The sequence below is a fragment of the Micromys minutus genome, assembly GCF_963924665.1.
Source record: "Micromys minutus genome assembly, chromosome: 13".
Classification (NCBI taxonomy): Eukaryota; Metazoa; Chordata; class Mammalia; order Rodentia; family Muridae; genus Micromys; species Micromys minutus.
The window spans coordinates 6,963,342-6,985,187 of NC_137982.1; the positions used below are offsets into that span (position 1 = coordinate 6,963,342).

Consider the following 21,846-nt stretch of genomic DNA (forward strand, 5'->3'; position numbering starts at 1 on the left):
CCCAGGTTTTGGCACCAATGTTAGGAAAAGGATGAAGAGAATGGGGGGATATGGCCCATGGAGGTGCAGTGAGGCCTGAAGGGGCATGCCTCTGAGGGACCCATGTTGGGAATTCCTCCCTCTGAGGGACCAGTCACATGATGGTATAGTACAGAATAGAGTTTATTTAGGTCATGGGAGAGTTAAGAGGGTAGTAGAGGCAGAGAGAGAAAGAGAGAGAAAGAGAGAGAGAGAAGAGAGGAATAGAGGAGTAGAGGCCAACCATGAGCATGTGGGAGGGGGGAGGGAAGGGGAAGAGGAGGGGTAAGGGGGGAAGAGCAAGAGAAAGAGAACAAGAGGGAGGGGAGGGGGCTAGCAGCCCCTTTTATAGTGTCAGGTCACTGGGGCAGAGCATACCTGGCTATTGCCAGGTAACTGAGGGGTGGGGCTTACAGAATCTCAACAACCAGAACTACCAAAATGGACAAGACCATGGGACCTGGTCACCTAAGGACCATGCAGTTCTCCTCACCAATTCACTGTGTAGCCAAGGATGACCTTTAATTCCCATTTTGTAGCCTCAGTCTCTCAGTTGTTTGACCAAGACCAGGTCGGTCAAACAACAGGTTCCCCAGGACAATTAGACAAACTATAACTGTTGGGATTCTGTAATTCTGTATTACCCATAGTTACCAGGTAATAGCCAGATATACCCCACCCCACAGCTATCAGGCACTATAAAAAAGGCTACCTGCCCCCTCCCCACTCCCCCCCAAGTGCTCATGGCCAGCCTCTACTTCTCTATTTCTCTCTCTCTCTCTCTCTCTCTCTCCCTCCCTCCCTCCCTCCCTCCCTTTCTCTCTGCCTCTTAACTCCCCTAAACCCTGAATAAACTGTTCTGTACAATAATGTTGTCTTGCAGGACCCTCAGGGGGAAAGGGATTCCCAACAGGGGTCCCCAAGAGGCATCCTCCTTCCCCCCCTCAAGCCTCACTGCACCTCCATGGAGCATACCCCTTCTCCCCCACTCTCTTCATCTCTTTCCTAACAATAACATGACTCGAGCCAGTTCGGAGGCTGAAGCAAGATTTTTATTATTCAGTCCTCTTTTAAACCACTTTAATTACATGCAGAAAGATAAGATCAGTTCTGTGTCAAGCAACAAACAAGCCAATAATCAAATATCCTGTAAACATCTTTCTGGGGCAGGGCCTGGGAGACAGAGAAAAAAGGAACTTCCAAGAGACAAAGGGACTGTCACACCTATATCCACTGAGCCAGCTCCAAGACCTTCAAATGTAAATGTTCTGCCCAAAGCTTCAAATGTAAATGTTCTTAATCCAGGCCAGTTTCCAGAGCCTAGGGCCAGAGCCAGATTCCTCCCTGGAGTTTCTTTTGTTTTGGTGATGTTACCCGCACCACACCAACACTCCTATGGTGCCATAAAACTCTCCACAGTTGTTGAGATTACTTAGAGCTACAATTTGGTTTGTGGCCACAGATGTCCCGGAATTCACTTTGTAGATCAGGCTATCCTGAAATGCTAAGATCCACCCTCCTGAGATGTCTACCTCCTGAGTATTAAAGGCATGTGCTTACTGTCAGATTGCCAAAATAAGTTCCAGCCATCTTCCTAACACTTCAGCTTGGAATCCTGAAGCAGGACTGATCAATCAATTACATTATGACAAGGGACCTAACTACAACCCCAAGCATAGGCGAGCAAACTTGCCATCCTGTGGGTGTGGTTTTCTCCGACGGGATAGCTGGAACAATCCTCTGAGAACTGATTTGTTCCTTCAGTCAATATGGACTCCTGTTGTTGGGATTCTGTAAATCCCACCCCTCAGTGACTCTGTCCCTGTGACCTGACACTATAAAAGGGACTGCTTCCCTCCTCCTCTCTCTCTCTTGGTCTCTTGTGCTTGCAGCCTTTCTCTCCCCCCCTCCTTACCCTTCCTTTTCCCCCTCCCTTCCCCCTCTCCCTCCACGTGCTCATGGCTGGCCTCTACTCCTCTGTTCCCCTCTCTCTCTCTGCCTCTACTACCCTCTTAACTCTCCCATGACCTGAATAAACTCTATTCTGTACTATATCTTTGTGTGGCTGGGATTTCCAACATGGGCCCTCCAGAGGCATCTCCCTTGCCCCCAGGCCTTGCCGCACCTCCATGGGCCATATCCCCTCCTCACTCTCTTCATACTTTCCCTAACATTGGTGCCGAAACCCAGGGCCTCATCTTTTAACAACATTGGTGCCCCATGACTTTTAACAACACCTGTGAGCCATCATCCAAAACTAGAACAGAGATAATGATCAACCAGACCACCCTTTGACCAGGACTGCTTACCTAGGCTTGTCTCTTGTCCCTTATCCCAGTTCTTCCTCTATATAAACGGGAAGCTCATGTCAGTGTCCAGAAGATGGTCTGGAGGTCACCTGCCCCCCCCCCCCACATCTGCTCTTACTCCTAAAGTGACACCTTAATGGAAACTTTTATCTGCTTCCCACTTGCAAACATCTCTTTAGTTAGGGCACTAGGACAGGTGACTGAGATTAGCCTGCTGAGGTTCTGCAGGCCTTAACGTTTGCCCTAACCCACTACCCCCAAAATGAGGACAGTCCTGGTTAGTGGTTCTGTTGTGAGGTCAGGAACCACACCTGTCCTGTCCCCTGCTGTAAGCCTGATGTATGTGATGTATACAGTGCTGGGTCTCACACAGAGCCAGAGTCCATGAGTTATTTGTGGCAGAGTAGTTGCAGAAGGAACTCATCCAAGTTTGGCAAAGCCTGGATCAAGTATGTGTGGACCACTGTGACAATCTATTTCCTTGGGGGGTGATCTCCAAGTTGATTGCATTGTCCCTATTAAAAGCCCATGGCTTCAAACTCTTTAGCAAGTTGCTATAATAACTATGTGTGGGAGTAATCCCAACATCCCACACTGGCCATTTACAAACTCTACATAGGCCACACAACAACCACTTGCTTTTTTGCTTGGCCAACTCCGTAGGTTTTTGATTGGATAATACCGCTAACCTCCAGCTTAGGCAAAGGCTTTCCTTGCTCCATGGTCCCTGGACTTTGATGACTTGTTCCTTGCTTGTCTTCCCCCACAACCTGTATGTCCTGAAAGGCAGGACCAACTGTCTTCCCAGCAGGCAGCCCAGGTCCCACCTTGAAGCATGCACGTGAACAAATGTCTGAGTTACTTGTGAACCCCCAGGGAGTCTCTGTGTGCTCTATATCCTTAGTGCTCAGCCATGAGGACTCAGTAGCTGTTCGGGGAGGCTGGGGGTGAGCAGATCTAAGGAGTGCCCATCACAGTCCAGGTGATATGAGAAAAGGCAAGTTTGGGGTTCTCAGAGCCTCTTAAAAAGGTCCTAAGAGTTGTGGGTGTAACTTAGTGGTAGAGTAGTTGTTGAAGAAGGAAAAAAAAAAAAAGAAAGTAGGTAGAGATGGCTGTGCTGGGTAAGAACTCTTGCTGTACAGGCACAGGGGCCAGAGGTGGAGTTCCCAGCATCCATAGTAAACTCTAGGTAGGACGGCCAAGTGCTGGCTTGTAACACCCACCCCTCCGGACAGCACAACCCTAGCTCCAAGTCTTATGTATACACACATACATGTGCACACATGTTCTCTCTTGCCAGAAATACACATTATTGTTGCTATTATTATTATGATTTTATTTATTTATGTATTATTATTTTATATGCATCTGCATGCCTGAACTTATGTCTAGGCACCGAAACTGGAGGTGCCCACAAAACTCAGAACAGGATGTCTGGAGGTACAGGCAGTTATAAGCCACCAGATGGTGAATGCTGGGAAGCTAATCTGGCTTTTGATTTTTATGCGTATTTCTTATTTTTACAATTAATTTTATCATTTTGCGTGTATGACTGTCTGTGGACCGTGTGTGTACAGAGCTTACAGAATCCAGAAGAGGGTGGCAGAGCCTCTAGAACTGCTTAGAGACCATTACAAAACAGGGATGTGGGAATTAAATCCAAGTCCTCTGAAGAGCAAGTCAGTGCTCCTAACAACGGATCCATCTCTGCATTCTCTCCCTCTCTCTTTCTCTCTCCCCATGCCCCGTCTCATATATACATATATGTGTTTGTAAAACAAACGAACGAACAAACACCTACAAAAGATGGGAGCGAAATTCCTTTACTGGTCTCTAGAGTGTTTCCTGACACTCAAAAGGATGGCGCCTATAGTCTCCCCGCCCCTTTCCAACAAGGCGGCTTTCGGGCTAAGCGGAAGTGACGCGCCGTGCCGGAAGTAGGGGCTATTGCTCCGCTGGGACTGAATCCTCCGCTCGGAGCGCAGTGTCGGTGAGCGTCCTTCTGTGAGATGAGACTAATCGGGGCGTTTGGTGGCTCCACGGCCCTGTGGACGCTGCTGGCCGCCCATGTGGCGGCCGCGTTCGAGCCCGTGAGCGTGGGCATCGCCATCGGGGCCGTGTCAGCGCTCACCGGCTACCTGTCCTATACGGACTTGTACTGCCGCTTCGCCGAGTGCTGCCATGAGGAACGGCCCCTCAACACGTCGGGTATGTGCCCGCGGGCTGGTCGGGGCGGGCGGGAGGGCGCCGGGAGCTCGGTTCCCTCTCCAGCTGGATGTGGCGCCGCGGGAGACAGACAGACAGACCTCGCCACACCTTCGCATTCCTTGCGATGACCGCCTTGAGAACCGAACGCAGCGGGGTCAGCCGCTGCGCCCCGCCAGTGGGTGTCGGGCGTGCAGCTCCATCCAGAAAGCCCGCCTTGGCTCCTGCAGTTTTTTTCCATGCCATCAGGGTGGCGGGAAAGTAGCCCGGAGCACAGCCGCGAGATGATTCTTCCTTGAATGAATGAATCTGTGTAGCTTGTTCCACACTTAGATATTAAGGAGAACTGCCACTTAAGGGTCTGACTGTAGATCCTTATGGTTTTGACTCTGACGCTTGGCAGAGACTCCCCGCTGGATAACTGCCTCTGACCAGTTTCAGGTACTTTTTTAACGTGTGTTTTTCTCTCTGTTCCGGGGTGGGCCTCCACAGCCCTCAAGCTGGACTTGGAAGAGAAGCTGTTTGGACAGCACCTTGCCACCGAAGTGATTCTCAAGGCATTGACTGGCTTCAGGAACAACAAAAATCCCAAGAAACCACTGACTCTATCCTTGCACGGCTGGGCTGGCACGGGCAAGAATTTTGTTAGCCAGATTGTGGCTGAAAACCTTTATCCAAAAGGCCTGAAGAGCAACTTTGTCCACCTGTTCGTCTCTACTCTGCACTTCCCTCATGAGCAGAAGATAAAACTGTACCAGGCAAGAAAACCTACCGCTCTCTGATCATATGCCTCGGGCGCCTGCTCAGTAGCTCTGGCCTCTACCTCTCTTTCTCTGCCTTGAAATTGCTCCATCTGGCCTCTTTGCTTTGCTTTCTACTATATATTTGTTGACTGAGTTTTACAGTCTAGGTCTGTCAGGCTTGGGACTCACAGAAATCCACCTGCCTCTGCTTTCCGGGGCTGGTATGAAATGCTTAGCCTCTCTTTAGTTAGTTATTGATACTCAGGGCCTCATTGTGCAGCTCGGGTTGCGTTTGGTGTTAGGGACCCAGCATTCTGAGGGCTGAGATTAACGGGCATCTATCAATTTGCCCATTTTATGGCAGGCGGTGGACAGGGTAGTCTTAGGGTCTAATGTAGCCCAGGTTGGCATCAAATTCACTAAATAGCAGAGGCTGGCCTTGAACTTATTAACCTTCTACTTTCACCTCCAAGTGCCGGGATTATAGGTATGCCTTGGAGTGTCCCGCCTTCTCTCTCTCTCTCTCTCTCTCTTTTTTTTTTTTTAATTGCTTTCCCAAAATAATCCAATGAGGTAGGGGATGCTATGAACATTTAAAGATGGAGCCAGCTAGTGTGTGTGTGGGGGGAAGCATTGTTCAATTCTTGAGACTGGGGGGAGGGAGAAGGGGATGGGAATGTCCTTTACAGCTGGATCTCCTCACTTCCTATCTCTAGGCCTCTGTCCTCCGCACCCATAAAGGGATTTACATTCCCAGTAGGGCATAGGGTGTTAGGTAGGGCTATCTTAAGTAGTTTGCTTAGGCATGGCCTCATCTAAAACTCTGCTGCAGCCTGGGCTTTGCCCATGTCTCACAGAAGCAAAACTCCAGACTGTTTGTCCTTGTGAGATCTTTGCACATTTCACCTGTTGACTAACATATGACTCTCACTTGTTGGTGCTAGGCCTCCTACTAGATGGAGCTAGCAAACAGAAACCCAGTCGGAAGAAGGAAGTGAAACTGAAATCTCTGTTGTAAGGCAGGGAGGAGTGCCAGAAGGAAGGACGGGTTTATTCGAAGGAGCTGAGGAAGTGCTGTGTCACCAAGCTCACCATGAAGTAATGTTCATGTTTTCTAGATTTATTATAGATCTCTTGAAATACCATATTGAAAGTGGGTAGTGCATTCTTGTGGCCTTTCCCACTTAGGGGATGAGAAGTTGTTGCTTAGGTGTTTCAATAAAGCAAGGGGGTACTGGAGAGATGGCTCAGCAGTTAAGAACACTGACTGCTCTTTCAGAGGTCCTGAGTTCAATTCCCAGCAACCACATGGTGGCTCACAAGCATCTGTAATAGGATCCAATGCCCTCTTCTGGTGTGTCTGAAGACAACTACAGTGTACTCGTATATAATGAATAAATACATCTTAAAAAGGGGCTAGGGATGTAGCTCAGGGCTTTTCATGCCAGCCAGGGCAGCATCTTTACTCATCATCAGTCCAGAACCTTGGTCCCCAGCATCGTGCAGATCTGAATCCAGTTGTCTTATCATTTCTGTGTGCCTGGTGTCTCGGTTTCTTTTCCTGTTGCTGAGATAAAATACCATGACAGAAGCTACTCAGGGCCTCTCTCCTTGCGCCTTGTCTGGGGCTGCTGTTCTACATGTGAGTGAGTTGGCCTGCCAGCTTCTGGGCAGTTCTCAGGACTTTCCATTTTTTGCAGGAAGTCAAAGGTTACAGATGTATGCACAGGGCCAAGCTGTGGGCATGTATGTAAAGGTCAGCAGGTAGCCTTTGGAAGTCAGTTCTCTCCTTTAGCCACTTGGGTCCCAGGTGACCAGGCTTTGATGCCTTTCCATTTGTGATAAAGTTTGGGAAAGTGTCATGCATGCAGTTGGTGGCTTCTCGAGGCCCAGGTAGCTCTTCCCCTTCATCCTCCCAGAACATCCTCTGAGCTGCCTCTCTCTTTGAGGTTGGTCTAGGACCAGCTCCAGAAGTGGATCCGAGGCAACGTGAGCGCGTGTGGCAGTTCTGTCTTCATCTTTGACGAGATGGATAAATTGCATCCCGGGATCATTGATGCAATCAAACCTTTCCTGGACTACTATGAGCAGGTGGATGGGATTTCCTACCGAAAAGCCATCTTTATCTTCCTCAGGTCAGCCAACGAGGTTCCTCGGGGACTTTCCAAGTGCTAGAATGAGGTTCTCCTGGCCATCGGGGACAGAAGTGCCTGCTTGGCAAAGCCATAGGCCCACTTCTCATTTCTTTCTACTAAAAGAAATGCTACTGTGGCATAGAAAGGGAGTTGGGGATGAGCCAGAGTGATTCTCTGGCACAGCGCTTAGTGCCCCTGCCAGCCACTCTTGAGTTCTAAACTCTGCATTTGTATTCCTTGCAGGCAGACAAGCTTTTTGTCCTTGTCTGGTAGCACATTGCATAGTTCTGACGTAAAGCTTTGGAACACTAGAAATGTAGCACACCTAGGAGCTGGACCTATAGTGTCACATAGTGCTGGGTGGCACCTGTTTACCAGGCACAGGACCTCAGGGTTGGTTCTAGCATTGGAAAGGAATAAAGCTTTAGGGTTGTGTATTTGGCAAGGAGACAGGCATACTTCACATGTGACATTGGTCTTTGCATCTCTGGCCACCTCAGCAATGCAGGAGGGGACCTGATAACTAAGATGGCCCTGGACTTCTGGCGGGCAGGAAGAGAAAGGGAAGAGATCCAGCTGAAGGACCTGGAGCCTGTGCTGTCTGTGGGTGTCTTCAACAACAAGCACAGTGAGTCCACTATGGAGTGGGGGAACCCAGTGCTCTGCTGCCATTGAGCGGATTCTCAGCAGTGTGTCTAACAAAGCCAGCGACACCCTTGCTTGTGGCTTTGCTGCTATAGGGAGATTTCTTGGGGTATTAGGAGGGGACATGTCACTTGACAGTCTCTGGAAGGGTGAAGGCATGAAGGATGGGATATGGCTAGGTGTCAGTGACAGGAGACCCACTGTCTTGTTCTGCAGGTGGCCTGTGGCACAGTAGGCTGATAGACAAAAACCTCATCGACTACTTTATTCCCTTCCTACCCTTGGAGTACAAACACGTGAAAATGTGTGTGCGGGCAGAGATGAGGGCCCGAGGGGTTACTGTGGATGAGGACATCGTCACCAGCGTGGCAGACGAAATGACCTTTTTCCCCAAGGATGAGAAGATCTACTCTGACAAAGGCTGCAAGACCGTGCAATCACGGCTGGATTTCCACTGAGCTCTTCACCCAGCGGGGTAGGAAGATTCAGGGAAGCCTCTCACCCAATCAGGGCCTGGCCATGGAGAAGCACTTTGAAGCCCCCTCTTGGGGCTTTGCACATTTGCACCTGTGGACTTGGGATGCTGTTAGTGCAGCATCACTCACACTGTTACTGTGAATCAAGTGCCTAAAAAAAGTCTGAACGCAGGCCAAAAGGTCCTGTGTGGCCAGTGGCACCCATGCCTCAGATGCCACACTAATGGGCCTGTAGCACCCTGCTGCAGCCCCTGGGAAGCAGGGTTTCTTGCCAGGAGCACCCTCTGTGCTGTGTGTGTGTGTGTATTTTTTTTTGCCTTGAGCTGGTGCTCACTTTTCAGAAGCTGGCACTGACAGATGCTTGCTGTTGGAGGGGAGCATGTGGGCTTGACCTTGGCTTAAGTGTCAGTGGGAGCAGTGGGGGTTCCCCTGAAGCACGCTGCGACACAGAGCCTTTGAGTTTATACCTTAGGCTCACTGCTGGTCACAGCCCTGCCTGTGGATTCACCCCAGCCTCATCCCTGCCCACATCAGGATGAGCTGTCATTTTTGAGGGCGGTCTTTGGTCCCTGTCTGCCTGTTACACTTGCTGTGAAGGTCAAGCGCTGCTCTGCTGAGCCAGTCACATGCATAGGAGAGAAGCTCTAGGCGGCTGACCTGGCCATATCCACGGGAAGGAGTGTGTCTGCTGCACACCAGAGATGCTGGCTTTTGAAAGGACATGCACATATTTAAAATGAATGTTTTCTGAAGTTTAGGTAAAAAATATAAGATGCCACGCATTTTAAAACAAGTGCCACGTGTGCAGGCTCACACCTTTGATCCCAGCACTGGAGAGGCAGAAGCAGGCAGAGCTCTGAGTTCAAGCCCAGCCTGGTCTACTGAGTGAGATTCAGGACAGCCAAGACTACACAGAGAGGCCCTTTTTCAAAAAAAAAAAAAAAAAACAAGCCCAAAAATCTAGGAAGGACATAAAATAGAATAAGGTTTATTCTCAGGTTTTTATTGATGGGTATGGGGGCACAACACCCATGATCCCAGAGGGAAGATCAGGATTCAGAATTCCTTGACTATCTTGAGGTTGAGAACATTCTGAGCTACACACAACTCTCAGAAAAAAAAAAAAAAAAAAGGCTTTATTGCTAAGTGTGTAGAGTAGAACTGTATTGGCACACTTTAGAGCCCTCAGTTTGTGGGTTCTGGTGGAATCTCAGGATGACGCCTTGGGCGCAGTACTGGACTGTTCTGAGGGGGAACAGCCTGTGATTCCAATCTTGTGAACCCTTCTGTCCTATGGTTGCAGTGCGGCCTCGGACATGGAAACACTGCCCTGTGTTTACAGAGTGTGGGAGAATGATATTTTTATAACATGGAAATGCCTTACAGAGAATCACATCTAGTCTTTCTAAAATGTCAAGGTGAGCTGGGTGTGGTGATGCTCACCTTTAGTCCCAGTACCTGGAAGGCCATGGCAGGACTGTCTCAAGTTTGAAGCCAGCCTGGGCCACACAAGTGACTACCAGGCCAGTGGTGTGCACGCCTGTAATCCTAGCATGTAAGAGGAGTTTAAAGTTAGCTGAGCTTCAAGTACAGAGACCCTGTCTCAAAGCAGGAAGCAAACAAAAACTTGCCAAGGCAAGGCTGACTTTCATCCCATATTGGACTGGCGCCAAATGACTGTTTATAACCTGTTGGGCTCCAGGTCAAGAAGAAACAAGCTTTTCTGTTTACAATGATGTAACACATGGACACGTGTTGGCTACCTTTGGACTGATGTTACTGATCTCCAACTCTGAAGGGCCTGGTGTGGCCTGCTTGTGAGAGGGATGAACAGCTGGATGCAAAATAATAAAAGCAGTGGTGCATTGGGAGACGTCGCTTTCCTAAGTTTTCCCCTGGTCTGTGTGGGAGGAAACTGAGCTCAGAGTCCAGGCTCTGGAGTGGCCCGAGTATTGCTTGCCTTCCACACCTGGATGCGCACGTAGACCCCGCCACAAAAAAAAAAAAAATCGGTTTGCTTTAAATGCTGTTGCCTACATACACAGGACAAGGCTGTATGTATCTGATGTTGGAGAGCTTCATCAGGTAAGTGAGGGCTTTTCCTGTGTGATATGTTTACATACAATTACACGCCCATGTGCCAACTCAGGTACCTTCCTTAGGTCCTCACCTTCTGAACAGGCTTTTTCTACCACGGAACAGCTTTCTAATGGTGAGCCATCTGCAGCTGCTGGGTCTGGATCAGAAACCCTGACTCAGGCTCTGTACCCTCCACTTGGCCCTCCCATTTGGTGTCTTGGACCATTTGTGATGTTCTGGATGCTGTGGTGAGCTGCACTTTCCTACTTAGATGCCTTTTATCAGGGTCTGAAACCTGGCCCCGGCTGAGATGGAGTTGCTGGATCCACCTGCCCCAGAAATGACAACTCGATTCTAGTTTGGCCAGATTTTAGCATAACTACACTAAGCTTGCTTCTCAGCAGGATTGATACATGGCTGGCACAGGACAGAGCAGTCTAGAAGGATAAGTCTCTACTGACATACTGCTGCTCCCTCCATTTTTTAGTTGGCGTCTCATGCTGCCACATCTATGAATATAGGACTCAGCAGGGGAGAGGAACCCATGTTACTCAGTTAGGGCTCAAGGAGTGGTCAGACCTGACATAATTCCCGAAGACTTGAACCATCGCTGGGACCCTGGGCCACCTGAAAAAAAAAGGACCTTGAACAGACTGTTAACAGAGCCAGAGTGTGGTCCTGCCAGCAGTTGACCAAGTTTTGATGTCAGGCCCTTTTTTTCTCTGCTAAACCTGTCCCCGTCAGGGTAGTGAATGACGACCACACCTACATACAGGAGCCCCGCCCCTTGGCAGGTGCTTGTGTATTGCATAAAACAAGCCCATCCACAGCTCTGTTACTGGCATCTGACAGGTCCTGACAATCCTGCAGGGTCATCAGGCTCATCTGTCTTACTACTAAGGAGTCCAGGGAAGAACACAGGCACATCTGTGATCCAGTGCCATCTAACTACTACATGGCCCCTGCTCCTGAGATGCCATTCCATGCAGATGTCCGTGCTTGGGTTTCGGCAGTAGAAATACTGGCAATGTCACCTGACATTTTCAAAAGACACACAAAGCCAATAGCTGAAAGGCTTCTCATAGTATTAAAAACCATTTTAAATAACGTTATCACGTTTGCAGTAAAACTTACTTGTCCCGCCTCAAAACAGAAACACTTGAAATTAAAACATAATTTAAAAAAATCATGAGCCCAGAAAAGGCAGGCTAGGAGCTGGTTTCATCCTCTGGAGGCTCCAGGAGCTTCAGGTCCATGTTGCATCTGCGGTCCCTACAGCATGGCCACCTGCAGTCTCTGAGGAGCAGAAACCGTCCCTGATGGCATCCCTGCTAACCTCAGCAGGTGCCCACGCCTCTTCTGGGGAGAGGAGTGGGCCTACAGAGCACCCGGCAGCAGGGCTCAATCGTCCAGATAGTAGTCCAGCTTGGTGAACACAGTCTTGCAGCCCTTGTCCGAGAAGACCTTCTCCTCCTTGGGGAAGAACGTCATCTCTTCAGCTACCTTGCTGATAATGTCCTCATCTACTTCATAGCCACGGGACTGCATCTCGACTCTGATGCACATTTTTAGGTGCTTATATTCCAGGGGCAGGAAGGGGACAAAATAATCTATGAGGTTCCGGTCAATGAGGCTGCTGTGCCAGAAGCCACCTGGGAAAGACAAAAGGTGCCATGTAATACTGATTGGTCCAAACAGGCTAATTACTAGGTGCTCACTGGGGCCACACTCCACACTCCCCCATGGTGAGGGAGACAGAAAGGAGCTGAGAACTGTATGAGCACTGCCCTGGGATGCAGCTGTGACATAAGGGGGCACCTTTGGGATTCATTAGTTAGAAACTCCTTTAACAGAGCACACCTTTAATCTCAGCACTCCTGAGGCAGAGGCAGGCGGATCTCTGAGTTCCAGGCCTGCCTGGTCTACAGAGTGAGTTCCAGGACAACCAGGGCTACACAGAGAAACCCTGTCTCACAAAAACAAAACAAGAACACTTGTTGCTCTTAACAGAGGACTTGAATTGGGTCTCAGTACTCCTCAGGCTGCTCACAACCACACACACAGAGGCACACAAAAATGAAAAACACAAAGCTTTAAAACGGACACTTTAGAGCTCTGGGCTTTAAAAGGCCTCTCCAGTGCACCTTAGAGATGGGAGATAGACTGGAGGGCCACTTGTACCACACTGTGTGCTGGGAACCAGAGGCTGATGGACAGGTTGAAACAGGTTCACAAAGAGAGCTAAGGGAGGGCTATCCCCAGACTCCACCAGCCAGTCTCTAGCTAGAGCGTCTGCAGCTGCACCTGCAATTAAGGAATCCACAGCTGCTGCTAAGCCAGTGCCTAAACCAAGCAGAGCATTCTGAAAGCAACACCTAGACTCCCCTGGGTAGTAAGGTGTGCCAACAAGGCCGTGGACCACACACGTCTAGACTCTGACATCTTCCCTACAAAAGCTTGGCTCTGCATGGCTCAGCCTTCTAGTCCTGGTAACACTTGGCTCAGCACCTGCAAGATGCCCTAAAGAGTCCATGGCATGTCTTACTGTCCTACTTAGCCTATTAATCTTTGTGCTCTGGCTCCCAATGCAAGCTGTGCAGAGAGCCCAGGTGTGTCCACAGCAAAGAACAAACCAACTATGAGCAGTCACCAGTGTAACTTCTGTTGTGAAGGCCTACTGTGTGCCAGATGCACAAAGAACCTTGGGGGCATCTGCCTGGTTGGGGAGGTGACCCTGAGCACAACCTGAATGATGAGAACCCTATCTACCGATCACTCAGCAGAACCAGTGACTTCAGATGGCCACATGGCCTTAAGAATACCAGCTAGGTTGGTGGTAGGGCTCTTAGCTGGCATGTGCAAAACCACCCATATACCACCACCTGAGCTGTGTGCCCTCAGCAAATGTCTCCTAGGGTGGCCCAACACGGGCCCTCCTAAGACTGCTCTTATTGTCCACCCCAGCACGACTGTCTACCCATGACAGATGTCTCAACGGTCTCTGATCCCAGTGAACACACAAGCACATCACACATGCACGAAGTGTTCTGATGGACTGCTACCCCATCCATCTACTTCCTGTTGTGTGCAGTCATCCTCTTTAGCATCAAGAGAGACTTTTTGACATTTAGCAAAAGTGTTTCCTTTCTTAGTAATATTCCATCTGCATGGAAGGAACATAGCGCACTGCTAGTCACCTAACTTCAATGTGGATTTCTTGGTGAGCATGTTTTCAGCAGGGCCTGTAGCCTTTTGTCACCTCAAGGACCCGGTGAGATAACCAGTGAGTCACCCTCGTGGCTGTCTGCCACCGAGGGTTCAAGGTCAAAGGTCTGTATGACAGTAGCTAGAGAAGCAGCTGAGCTGACAGTTAAAAACTCTGAGTACAGGCTGTGGTGCAGGCTCCTGTGTCCTCTGTCTACCCCACAAGGTAACAGACTGAGTCAAAGCAGCAGGTCAAGCGTCTGTTCCAGAGGGAAGGCCCACAGGCAGAGCTCTAGGACACTGCAAAGGGAGAGGCCTTACCAATGACTCATGAAGGGCAGTTATACTTACTGTTCTTGTTATTGAAGACAGACACGGCCAGTGCATGCTCCATGTCTCTGAGCTTGATTTCTTCCCTCTGCTTCCCACTCTTCCAGAAATCCAGAGCCACGTCTGTGATCCTTTCTGCCCCTGCGTTGCTGCCAAAACAGTTGCAGTGCAGTGAGGAGAGACTGCATTTCTTCCCAAAGTCCCTAGCCCCCGAGGGCCTCCCACCATGTCCCAGCCACATCCTCACCTGAGGAAGATGAAGATGGCCTTCTGATAGGAGACCTCATCTACCACATCATAATAGTCTAGGAAAGGCTTGATGGCGTCAATGAGGCCAGCGTGCATCTTGTCCATCTCATCAAAGATGAAGATGGACCGAGCACAGGCGCTCACGTTGCCTCGGATCCACATCTGTAACTGGTCCTGAAGGACAAGGGGGCAGCATTCAGTTTAACCTCGGTTTCTCCACCCACACCCAAGTTCTCTGAAATACTGACTCCAAATCTCAAGTATAGATGAAGAAATACCTAGACCCAGTGCTTTGGCTCTGTCCCACGACTAACTCATGTCTCAATAATCCCAATCATTCTATTCTGTGAGTGCCACATGGCAAGTCACCTCTTCCCTCAGTCTCGCGTGTCTTTCCATCTGTGGTCTGGGGCGAACTTCCCATGCTTCCAACTCTCTATCTCTGCCGATGTCCCACCTCCTTCATCCTGCCTCAGCTCATTGGCCAGTCAGCTTTTGTACTGAGGTGAATGCTTCCACACACTGCACAAAAGATTCCCTTTATAAGTAGAGCTCTGGGGGCGGGGAGAGGGCAATTCTATCAGCTTTGGTTTTGTTTCTGTGCAGTTTTCCCAGAGCCTCACTAGTGCTAAGTAAGCCCTGACCCTCAGGACAATGGCTGCGCTTCTGGAGCACTGTGTTGTAAGCATCATACACATACACCTTTGGCCTCACAAGCACTCCCTGTATGGACAACATCATACCCATTTCACAGGTGAGGCCACTGAGGTACAGAGAGCTTCAGCAGCTTCCCTAAGATAATATCATTAGGCTGGGGCAGGAAGGGATCTCAGTCCAGCCCTATGCCAGAACACCAGGTTTGTGACTTTACATTGAAATCACACTGAGGCTGTGTCAGCCAGGCACCATGTCACAATGTCACAGTATATCCTGTGCATGACAGCCTCTTGACGAGAGGCAGAAACCCACCGTCACCTCAGTCCTTCCTCTGCAGTCCAGCCTGGAGACACACACTCAATCACAGTGGGAACGCACTGCACAAGGCTCCCTTAGGGAGACTGAATTTGAGCGCTCAGCATTCTGGGAGGGGTGTGACAAGGATTTCCTGACCAGGAACACACTCTATGAATGCATTTGGAGACAGATCCTGAGGAACATCACTAGAGACAGACCTATGGCTCACAAGCACACAAACACAAAATTAAAAAATCAACCAAATGAAAATAACAACGACAATAATAATAGTTTAGGGCCGTCCAGGCTACAGTGAGAACATGGACAGCTGTCTCAAGAACAAACCAAACAAACAAACCTACCTCATCTGTACTTGGTTGTTTGGTGAGACAGATGCTCAAGAAGGAAACCAGGGCCTCAGTCACCCAAAGCCAGCCCTTAGCAAACCCCAGCCAGGTTCTTATACGCTAAGCCATCAAGGGGAGACACACAGACTTCTTTAAGCATCTTCCTCAGAAAACTGTGCCCAAGTTCTACCTACCATGTAGGTATTTCCACCCACCCTCCTCCTCAAGTGAGCCAGGGAAGGCAGCTGTGTATCTTTCTAAAGTACACACTAGTGGGTACACTGTACATCGGCTTGGAGTTTTTCAATCGGCTTTGTGACCAGTTAGTTTTCCATTTGTATCACATGTAAGCAGCCACCCTGAAGGTATGGACCACCTTTCCCTTCCAGCAGCGGTTCTCAACCTGCGGGTCGAGACCCCTGGGGGCACACTTATCCGATATTTATTATCCATATGATTATCTGCATATCAGATATTTACATTACAGTTCATAACAGCAAAATTACAGTTATAAAGTCACAACAAAATCATTTTATGAGAAACCGAATTAAAGGGTCACAGCGTTAGGGAGGTTGGGAAACTGCCTTAGAGGAGCCTTCAGGAATCTTAAGTGGTTGGCTAATACCATGTGGCAAGGGATCATTTTCATACAACTCACTCAGTTGTCAGAACACAGAAGGTTTGCCCAGTCTCCTGCCCCAGTCTACCAGAAGAGCAGACTGTGCGCAAGCACCCATTACAGCGTGACACCATTCCAAATATTTTGTATCTCCTCCCCAAAGCCATGGAGGGAATGACACTGGGCCCTGTTTTCTTTTCTTCCTCCACCTGCCGTCCTCTCCATTTCTGTTTTCAAACAGAAGCTTACTATGTAGCCCAGATGAACCTCAAACATGTGATCCTCCTGCCTCAGCCTGCTGGGAATAAGGTGTAGGAAAACACCCAGCTGACCTCAAGCACAGAGATTAAAAGACCTGCACAAAGCCAGTTAGTGATGACGATGCTGAACAGAAAGGCGAGTGCATTAGTGCAAGCGATGGCAAAGCACCATTCTACACCAGCGTCCCTTCTCGGGTTATGTGACAGCCCCAACTGCACAGCTGTAGGGAGGGAGGGACAGACCTGGATTCAGGTGTGAGCCTGTTATCAGAATTAAACTGCCATGCAGGTTGCAACAGCTGAGTCAAAGCAAACTTGGCTCTCCAGGTTTCCTTTCCACAACGGGGGGGGGGGGGGGGGTTGGGAGGGCGACTCCTAAAGACCCTGGAATTGATTATGTCCCCAATTCCACAGCCAAGTGTTACCTTACCGAGCAGCGTTCACTCTGCTCTATGTATCCCCAAACCTTTGAAACTAAATATCCACCTCCCACCGAACCCCAGCAGCAGCAGATACTTAACCCAGAACTTCGCACATTGTGGGCAAGTGCTCTACCCTGAGCTACCCCCAGTCCCTGATAGTTCCCTTTGAAACACGGTGCACACTTTTTAAAGAGGAAGTAACATACAGAGCCATATTGGGGCTCACTCACTGACGTGAAATTCCACATCCCACCCGACAAGAGAAAAAAACCCCAATCCCTGGTCATCCACGAAGTCGACCAATTAATGCTCTTGCCTTATACAGGGTGATGTTAGAGGCGTGGGGGAAGTGTAACGTGGCCACAAACAGGTGTACATAGTCACTGTTCAGTCCACCCTCGTAAATATTCTCTGCGATGATCTTGCTGGCGAAGTTTTTGCCGGTGCCTGTCCACCCGTGCAGGGAGAGGGTAAGGGGCTTCTTGGGCTTCGGATTGCTTAGGAAACCAGACACGGCGTTTAAGATGACTTTTTTTGCAAGATGCTGTCCAAAGAGCTTGTTATCCAGATCCTTCTGCAGTGCTGGGAAAAGAAAGATCACTCTGGTCAGGAGAGAAACAAACTGGCAAAATGCAGTCTCATTTCCAGGCTGTCAGGGCCCATGGGGCCTGATCTGGAGAGCGCGGAAGGACCCTGGTGCTGCGAACTCTGCCCTTCCTAGGGGTTAGCCTTGGGACGTTTCGAGTTGCTGCCGGGCTGAGCCCCAAAAGCCAAGCGGAAGAGATGCCGCGAGGCCGCCCCGTAAGCTCCGCGCAGTGTTGACATCCTGCCCCTGGCGCCGACCACTCATCTCTCAGGCCTCAAGGTCTGGCCTGGCCGCGGCGCCATCCCCCTGCCGCAGCATCCCCGCCACCTGATGCCCGCCTACCCTCCCGGCTGAGGCTCCGCTTCTGGCCGCAGCACTCGGCGAAGAGGCAGTAGAGGCGAGGGTAGGAGATATAGCCGGTGAGTACGCCGGCCAGGGCCAGACCCAGGCTGATGGGCTCCACCGCACGAACAACGTACGGCGCCAGCAGCAGAAGGGCCAGAGCGGCCCGGCCCAGCTTCATGCCCGGACCCGCGCACCTTGCGCGTCCCAGCGCCCACCGTACCCGCGCACCGCCCAGACTCGTGTTTCCGTTTCCTGCCGGCGGGGCGGCCCTCTTTGTCCCGGGCAGGCCGTCTCCCGACGCTAATGACTACCATCTTTGTTAAGGGCAAAGTCCTTCCGGCTTCTGAACTTTGACATTAGAGGAATAACATTGATGTTATTGGAATCAGGTGATGGTGATTGTTTCCCTATCAAATAAAAATGTTTTAGAACCATTAAAAAAATGATGCAGGCATCTACATGCATGTGGTGCCGTAAGGAACACATGCATAAATTAACAACACATAAATGAATAATTTTAAAAAATGTGAGTATAATATAGTGGGTTCCCATATGACCTCCCAACTTGTTTATCTATTATTAAAATCTGACATTTAGTCCAGGTGCAGTGGGTGGTGTGCACCTTTAATCCCAATACTCAGGAACCTGAGGAAGGTAGATCTATAGGAGTTTGAGACCAGTCTAGAAAGTTTCAAGGGAGTCAAAACTGCATGTTGGATCTTGTCTCAGTAAAAACAAAAACAAGAAAAAAACACCTGACATTTGAGGGCTGGGTATTAGCACACACCTTTATACCCAGCACCCTGGGAGGTGGAGACAGCAGATGTCTTGGATGTCTGAATTGGAGGCCACCCTGTCCTATACAAGGAATTCTAGCCAGAGTTACACAGTGAGACTCTGACATCTCAAAAAAAAAAAAAAAAAAAAAAAAAAAATGGCATCTGTATATTATGCTTGTTTAAAAATTCATGACCAGTATTATTTTTTAAAAAGCCCATAGTTTACCCAGTTTCTTACTTAGGGAACTGTAGGTATGTTATTGTGCATTGTATAAGAACCGTCCTTGTATTATTCAAATGCTGACTGCTATGCCCTCATATCTGGTTGCAATCCTTATTCTGAGAATCTCCTGTAACCAATGTTGTGAAAACATTGCTCCCCAATTATCCCAATTTGTCAGTAAAGGGCAGGAGAGAGAAAGGAAGGGGGAATGTAGCCATGAGGTGGGGAGTCCAGGAGACATTATAATCATAAAAGAACAGCTGGAGCAGAGAAAGCCATAAAATGCAAGTATCTCAGGGATTTTGGCTGTCAAGTAGATTAGTTTGGAGGATTAAAATAAATCAATACTGCTCAGTTATTATACCTCAAAGCTGTTAAATAAAATAAAATAGTCTGTCTCAGTTATTTGGAAGCTAGTTGGGTTAAGAGAAAACTGCGACATTTATAAATTACCTCTAACAGGGAACACACTGAGCTCCCCACAGTGCCGAGTCCTCAGCTTCTCTTGGGTGTTTTTTAAATGACTTTCTGAGTTTTGAGAAATACTAGACACTTGGGGAAAGGGAGTTCTGAGAATGAAACTCAGGGACTCATGCATTGTAGGCAAATGTTCCATGGAGCTATGCCTCGGACCTTCTGTTTCTCGTTTGACTTCATTTTACAATTTCTTTGGGATGGCAGGGCAGGGATGAGGGCAAGGATGGGGGAAACAGGAACTAGGTTATAGCGAAAGGAAAAGTCACTGAAAGGAAAAGTCAAGCAATGTTGTAAAAAATGATGTCCTGGGGTTTTGGCACCAATGTTAGGGGAAGGATAAAGAGAGTGGGGGACATATGGCCCATGGAGGTGCAGTGAGGCCTGGGGGCAAGGGAAATGCCTCTGAAGGGCCCATGTTGGGAATCCCTTCCCCCTGAGGGACCAGCCACACAACGGTATAGTACATAATAGAGTTTATTCAGGTCATGGGAGAGTTAAGAGGGTAGTAGAGGCAGAGAGAAAAAGAGAGAGAGAGGAATAGAGGAGTAGAGGCCGGCCATGAGCACATGGAGGGAGAGGGGGGAAGGGAAGGGGCAGACGAGGGGTAGGGGTGGGAGAGCAAGGCTGCAAGAGAGCAAGAGCAAGAGCGAGAGGAGGGGGAAAGCAGCCCCTTTTATAGTGTCAGGTCACTGAGGCAGAGCATGGGGTTTACAGAATCCCAACATATAGGTCCTGCATAAGAACTACACTCTCAACCTGTCAGCCATCTCTGCAGCCTCTTTATTTTAAGCTAAAATCTTCATAACTACTCCAGACTCTTTCAACTTGGTACATAGTGCAGGCTGGTTTTGAACTTTTGGTCCTCCTGCCTCAACCTCTTTAGTTCTGGGACACAGACCTGGCCTTCCGTTGTTGTCATTCCTGGGGTTGAACCGTGGGGCCCTTTGCATGTAGCTGTACCACTGAGCTGTACCCTTGTCCTGAAAATCTTTGCAGACCTATTGGAATTTGACACTTTCTCATCATTGGACTAGGGCTCTGCAAGGGGTTGCCCATGTAAAGCACCATTTCCATCATATCCTACCCAGGACTGCACTCAGCTTGGTCTGACTGCTGATGCTAAACTCTGACTACTTAGTCCTAATTTGCTTTCAGTTATGGTGATAACCACTATGACAAGAAGCCCGTTGTGAGAAGAAAGGGTTTATTTGCTCTCATAGGAGTCCACCATTATGGGTTGGTAGCCAAGGCAGACACTCAAGGTAGGAGCCTAGGGGCCCAAACCGAAGAAGAGCCTGTGGAAGAATGCTGCTTCTGGATTGTTCCCTCTGGCTTGCTCAGCCGCTTTTCTGAGCAGTGGTGTTTTGTCTACACTCATGTCTGTGGGAGGGTGTCGGATCTTCACAACTTCTACAAATAGTTGTGAGCTGCCATGTGGGTGCTGGGAACTGAACCCAGGTCCTCTGGAAAAGCAGCCTGTGCTCCCAACCACTAACCCACCTCTCCAGCCCCTCAGCTACCTTTCTTATACAGCCAGGTCCATGTGCAGGTGGCACCACCCAGGGCAGAATGGGCCCACCCACATCAATCAAAAATTAACAGCTCCACAGGCCAATCTGATGCAGGCAATTTTTTCAGTTGAACTTTCCTCTTCCCAGTTATGTCTAGGTTTGTTTCAAGTTGACAAAAACTGATCAGCACAAGAAATATCTACCTGTTCCCTTGCTGTGATATTCCCTTTGGATCCGCTCTCATTTTACTGGAGTCTTTGGAAAGAAGTCAGTGTGCAAGGCCCACACTCGGGCAGTGGGGGAGTTATACTCTACCTTGCTGAGGACAACATATCTACAGAAATCACCTGTGCCAGGCATCGAGTCACTTGACTGTTATCCCAGCACTCAAGGCAAATGTAGGATAAGAAGTTCAAGATCACAGTTGGCTACACAGCAAGACCTCCTAGGCCCCAAAAGCAGAAAAGGGAATACTTATTGGAATTCCGTATGCAAGATCTGTCTCTCCTCACCTATCACACACCCCATTAACTCCTTCCAAGTGGAGAGCAGATGCCAGACTGTTTTCTGTGGTGATGGGAGCTGCACCTAGGACGGACAGGCAAGCACCCCTGCTCAGTGAGTCACACATCCAGGCCTCATGTGCTCCTCTGACACATACCAAACCCTGAGATCTGAAAATCGGGCCTGCTGCTAGTGGAAGTATAACAGACCCACACACATACACACCACACACACATACACACCCCCCCCACCCCCCACACGCAGACTTTAGCACAAGTGACTCCATGATGGAAGTACCATTCAGGATACAAAACTCAGCACCACTCTTCAAAATGAAAACAAAGACCTAATCCATCAAAACCCACAGTTCTGGGAAAGTCTCTAATGTCTTAACTTTGCTCTTTGCCTTTTGTAGTCTCACTAACT

At 49.2% G+C, this 21,846-nt stretch overlaps 2 protein-coding genes across 2 annotated transcripts; one reads left to right on the forward strand and one right to left on the reverse strand.

The window, feature by feature from the left end:
* The first annotated feature begins 4,294 nt into the window (after positions 1–4,294).
* Positions 4,295–10,495, forward strand: TOR1B (torsin family 1 member B). The gene is made up of 5 exons (XM_080927491.1): positions 4,295–4,535; positions 5,025–5,290; positions 7,235–7,410; positions 7,911–8,038; positions 8,272–10,495. The coding sequence occupies exons 1-5, from the start codon at positions 4,337–4,339 to the stop codon at positions 8,511–8,513; spliced, it is 1,011 nt and encodes a 336-aa protein (XP_080783617.1). The 5' UTR covers positions 4,295–4,336; the 3' UTR covers positions 8,514–10,495.
* Positions 10,496–10,505: 10 nt separating this feature from the next.
* Positions 10,506–18,137, reverse strand: TOR1A (torsin family 1 member A). Its single transcript, XM_080927490.1, has 5 exons — positions 17,924–18,137; positions 17,312–17,577; positions 14,392–14,567; positions 14,166–14,293; positions 10,506–12,262 (listed from the first exon to the last, which is right to left on the reverse strand). The coding sequence occupies exons 1-5, from the start codon at positions 18,102–18,104 to the stop codon at positions 12,012–12,014; spliced, it is 1,002 nt and encodes a 333-aa protein (XP_080783616.1). The 5' UTR covers positions 18,105–18,137; the 3' UTR covers positions 10,506–12,011.
* Positions 18,138–21,846: the final 3,709 nt, after the last annotated feature.

Coding starts and splice junctions, on each gene's coding strand:
- TOR1A (XM_080927490.1), bottom strand. CDS start 18,104: ATGAAGCTGGGCCGGGCCGCTCTGGCCCTTCTGCTGCTGGCGCCGTAC. Junction 14,568..17,311: donor CTAACATCACCCTGTATAAG/GCAAGAGCATTA, acceptor CTTGTCCTTCAG/GACCAGTTACAGATGTGGAT. Junction 12,263..14,165: donor TGTCTTCAATAACAAGAACA/GTAAGTATAACT, acceptor TGTCTTTCCCAG/GTGGCTTCTGGCACAGCAGC.
- TOR1B (XM_080927491.1), top strand. CDS start 4,337: ATGAGACTAATCGGGGCGTTTGGTGGCTCCACGGCCCTGTGGACGCTG. Junction 4,536..5,024: donor ACGGCCCCTCAACACGTCGG/GTATGTGCCCGC, acceptor GGGCCTCCACAG/CCCTCAAGCTGGACTTGGAA. Junction 5,291..7,234: donor AGAAGATAAAACTGTACCAG/GCAAGAAAACCT, acceptor AGGTTGGTCTAG/GACCAGCTCCAGAAGTGGAT.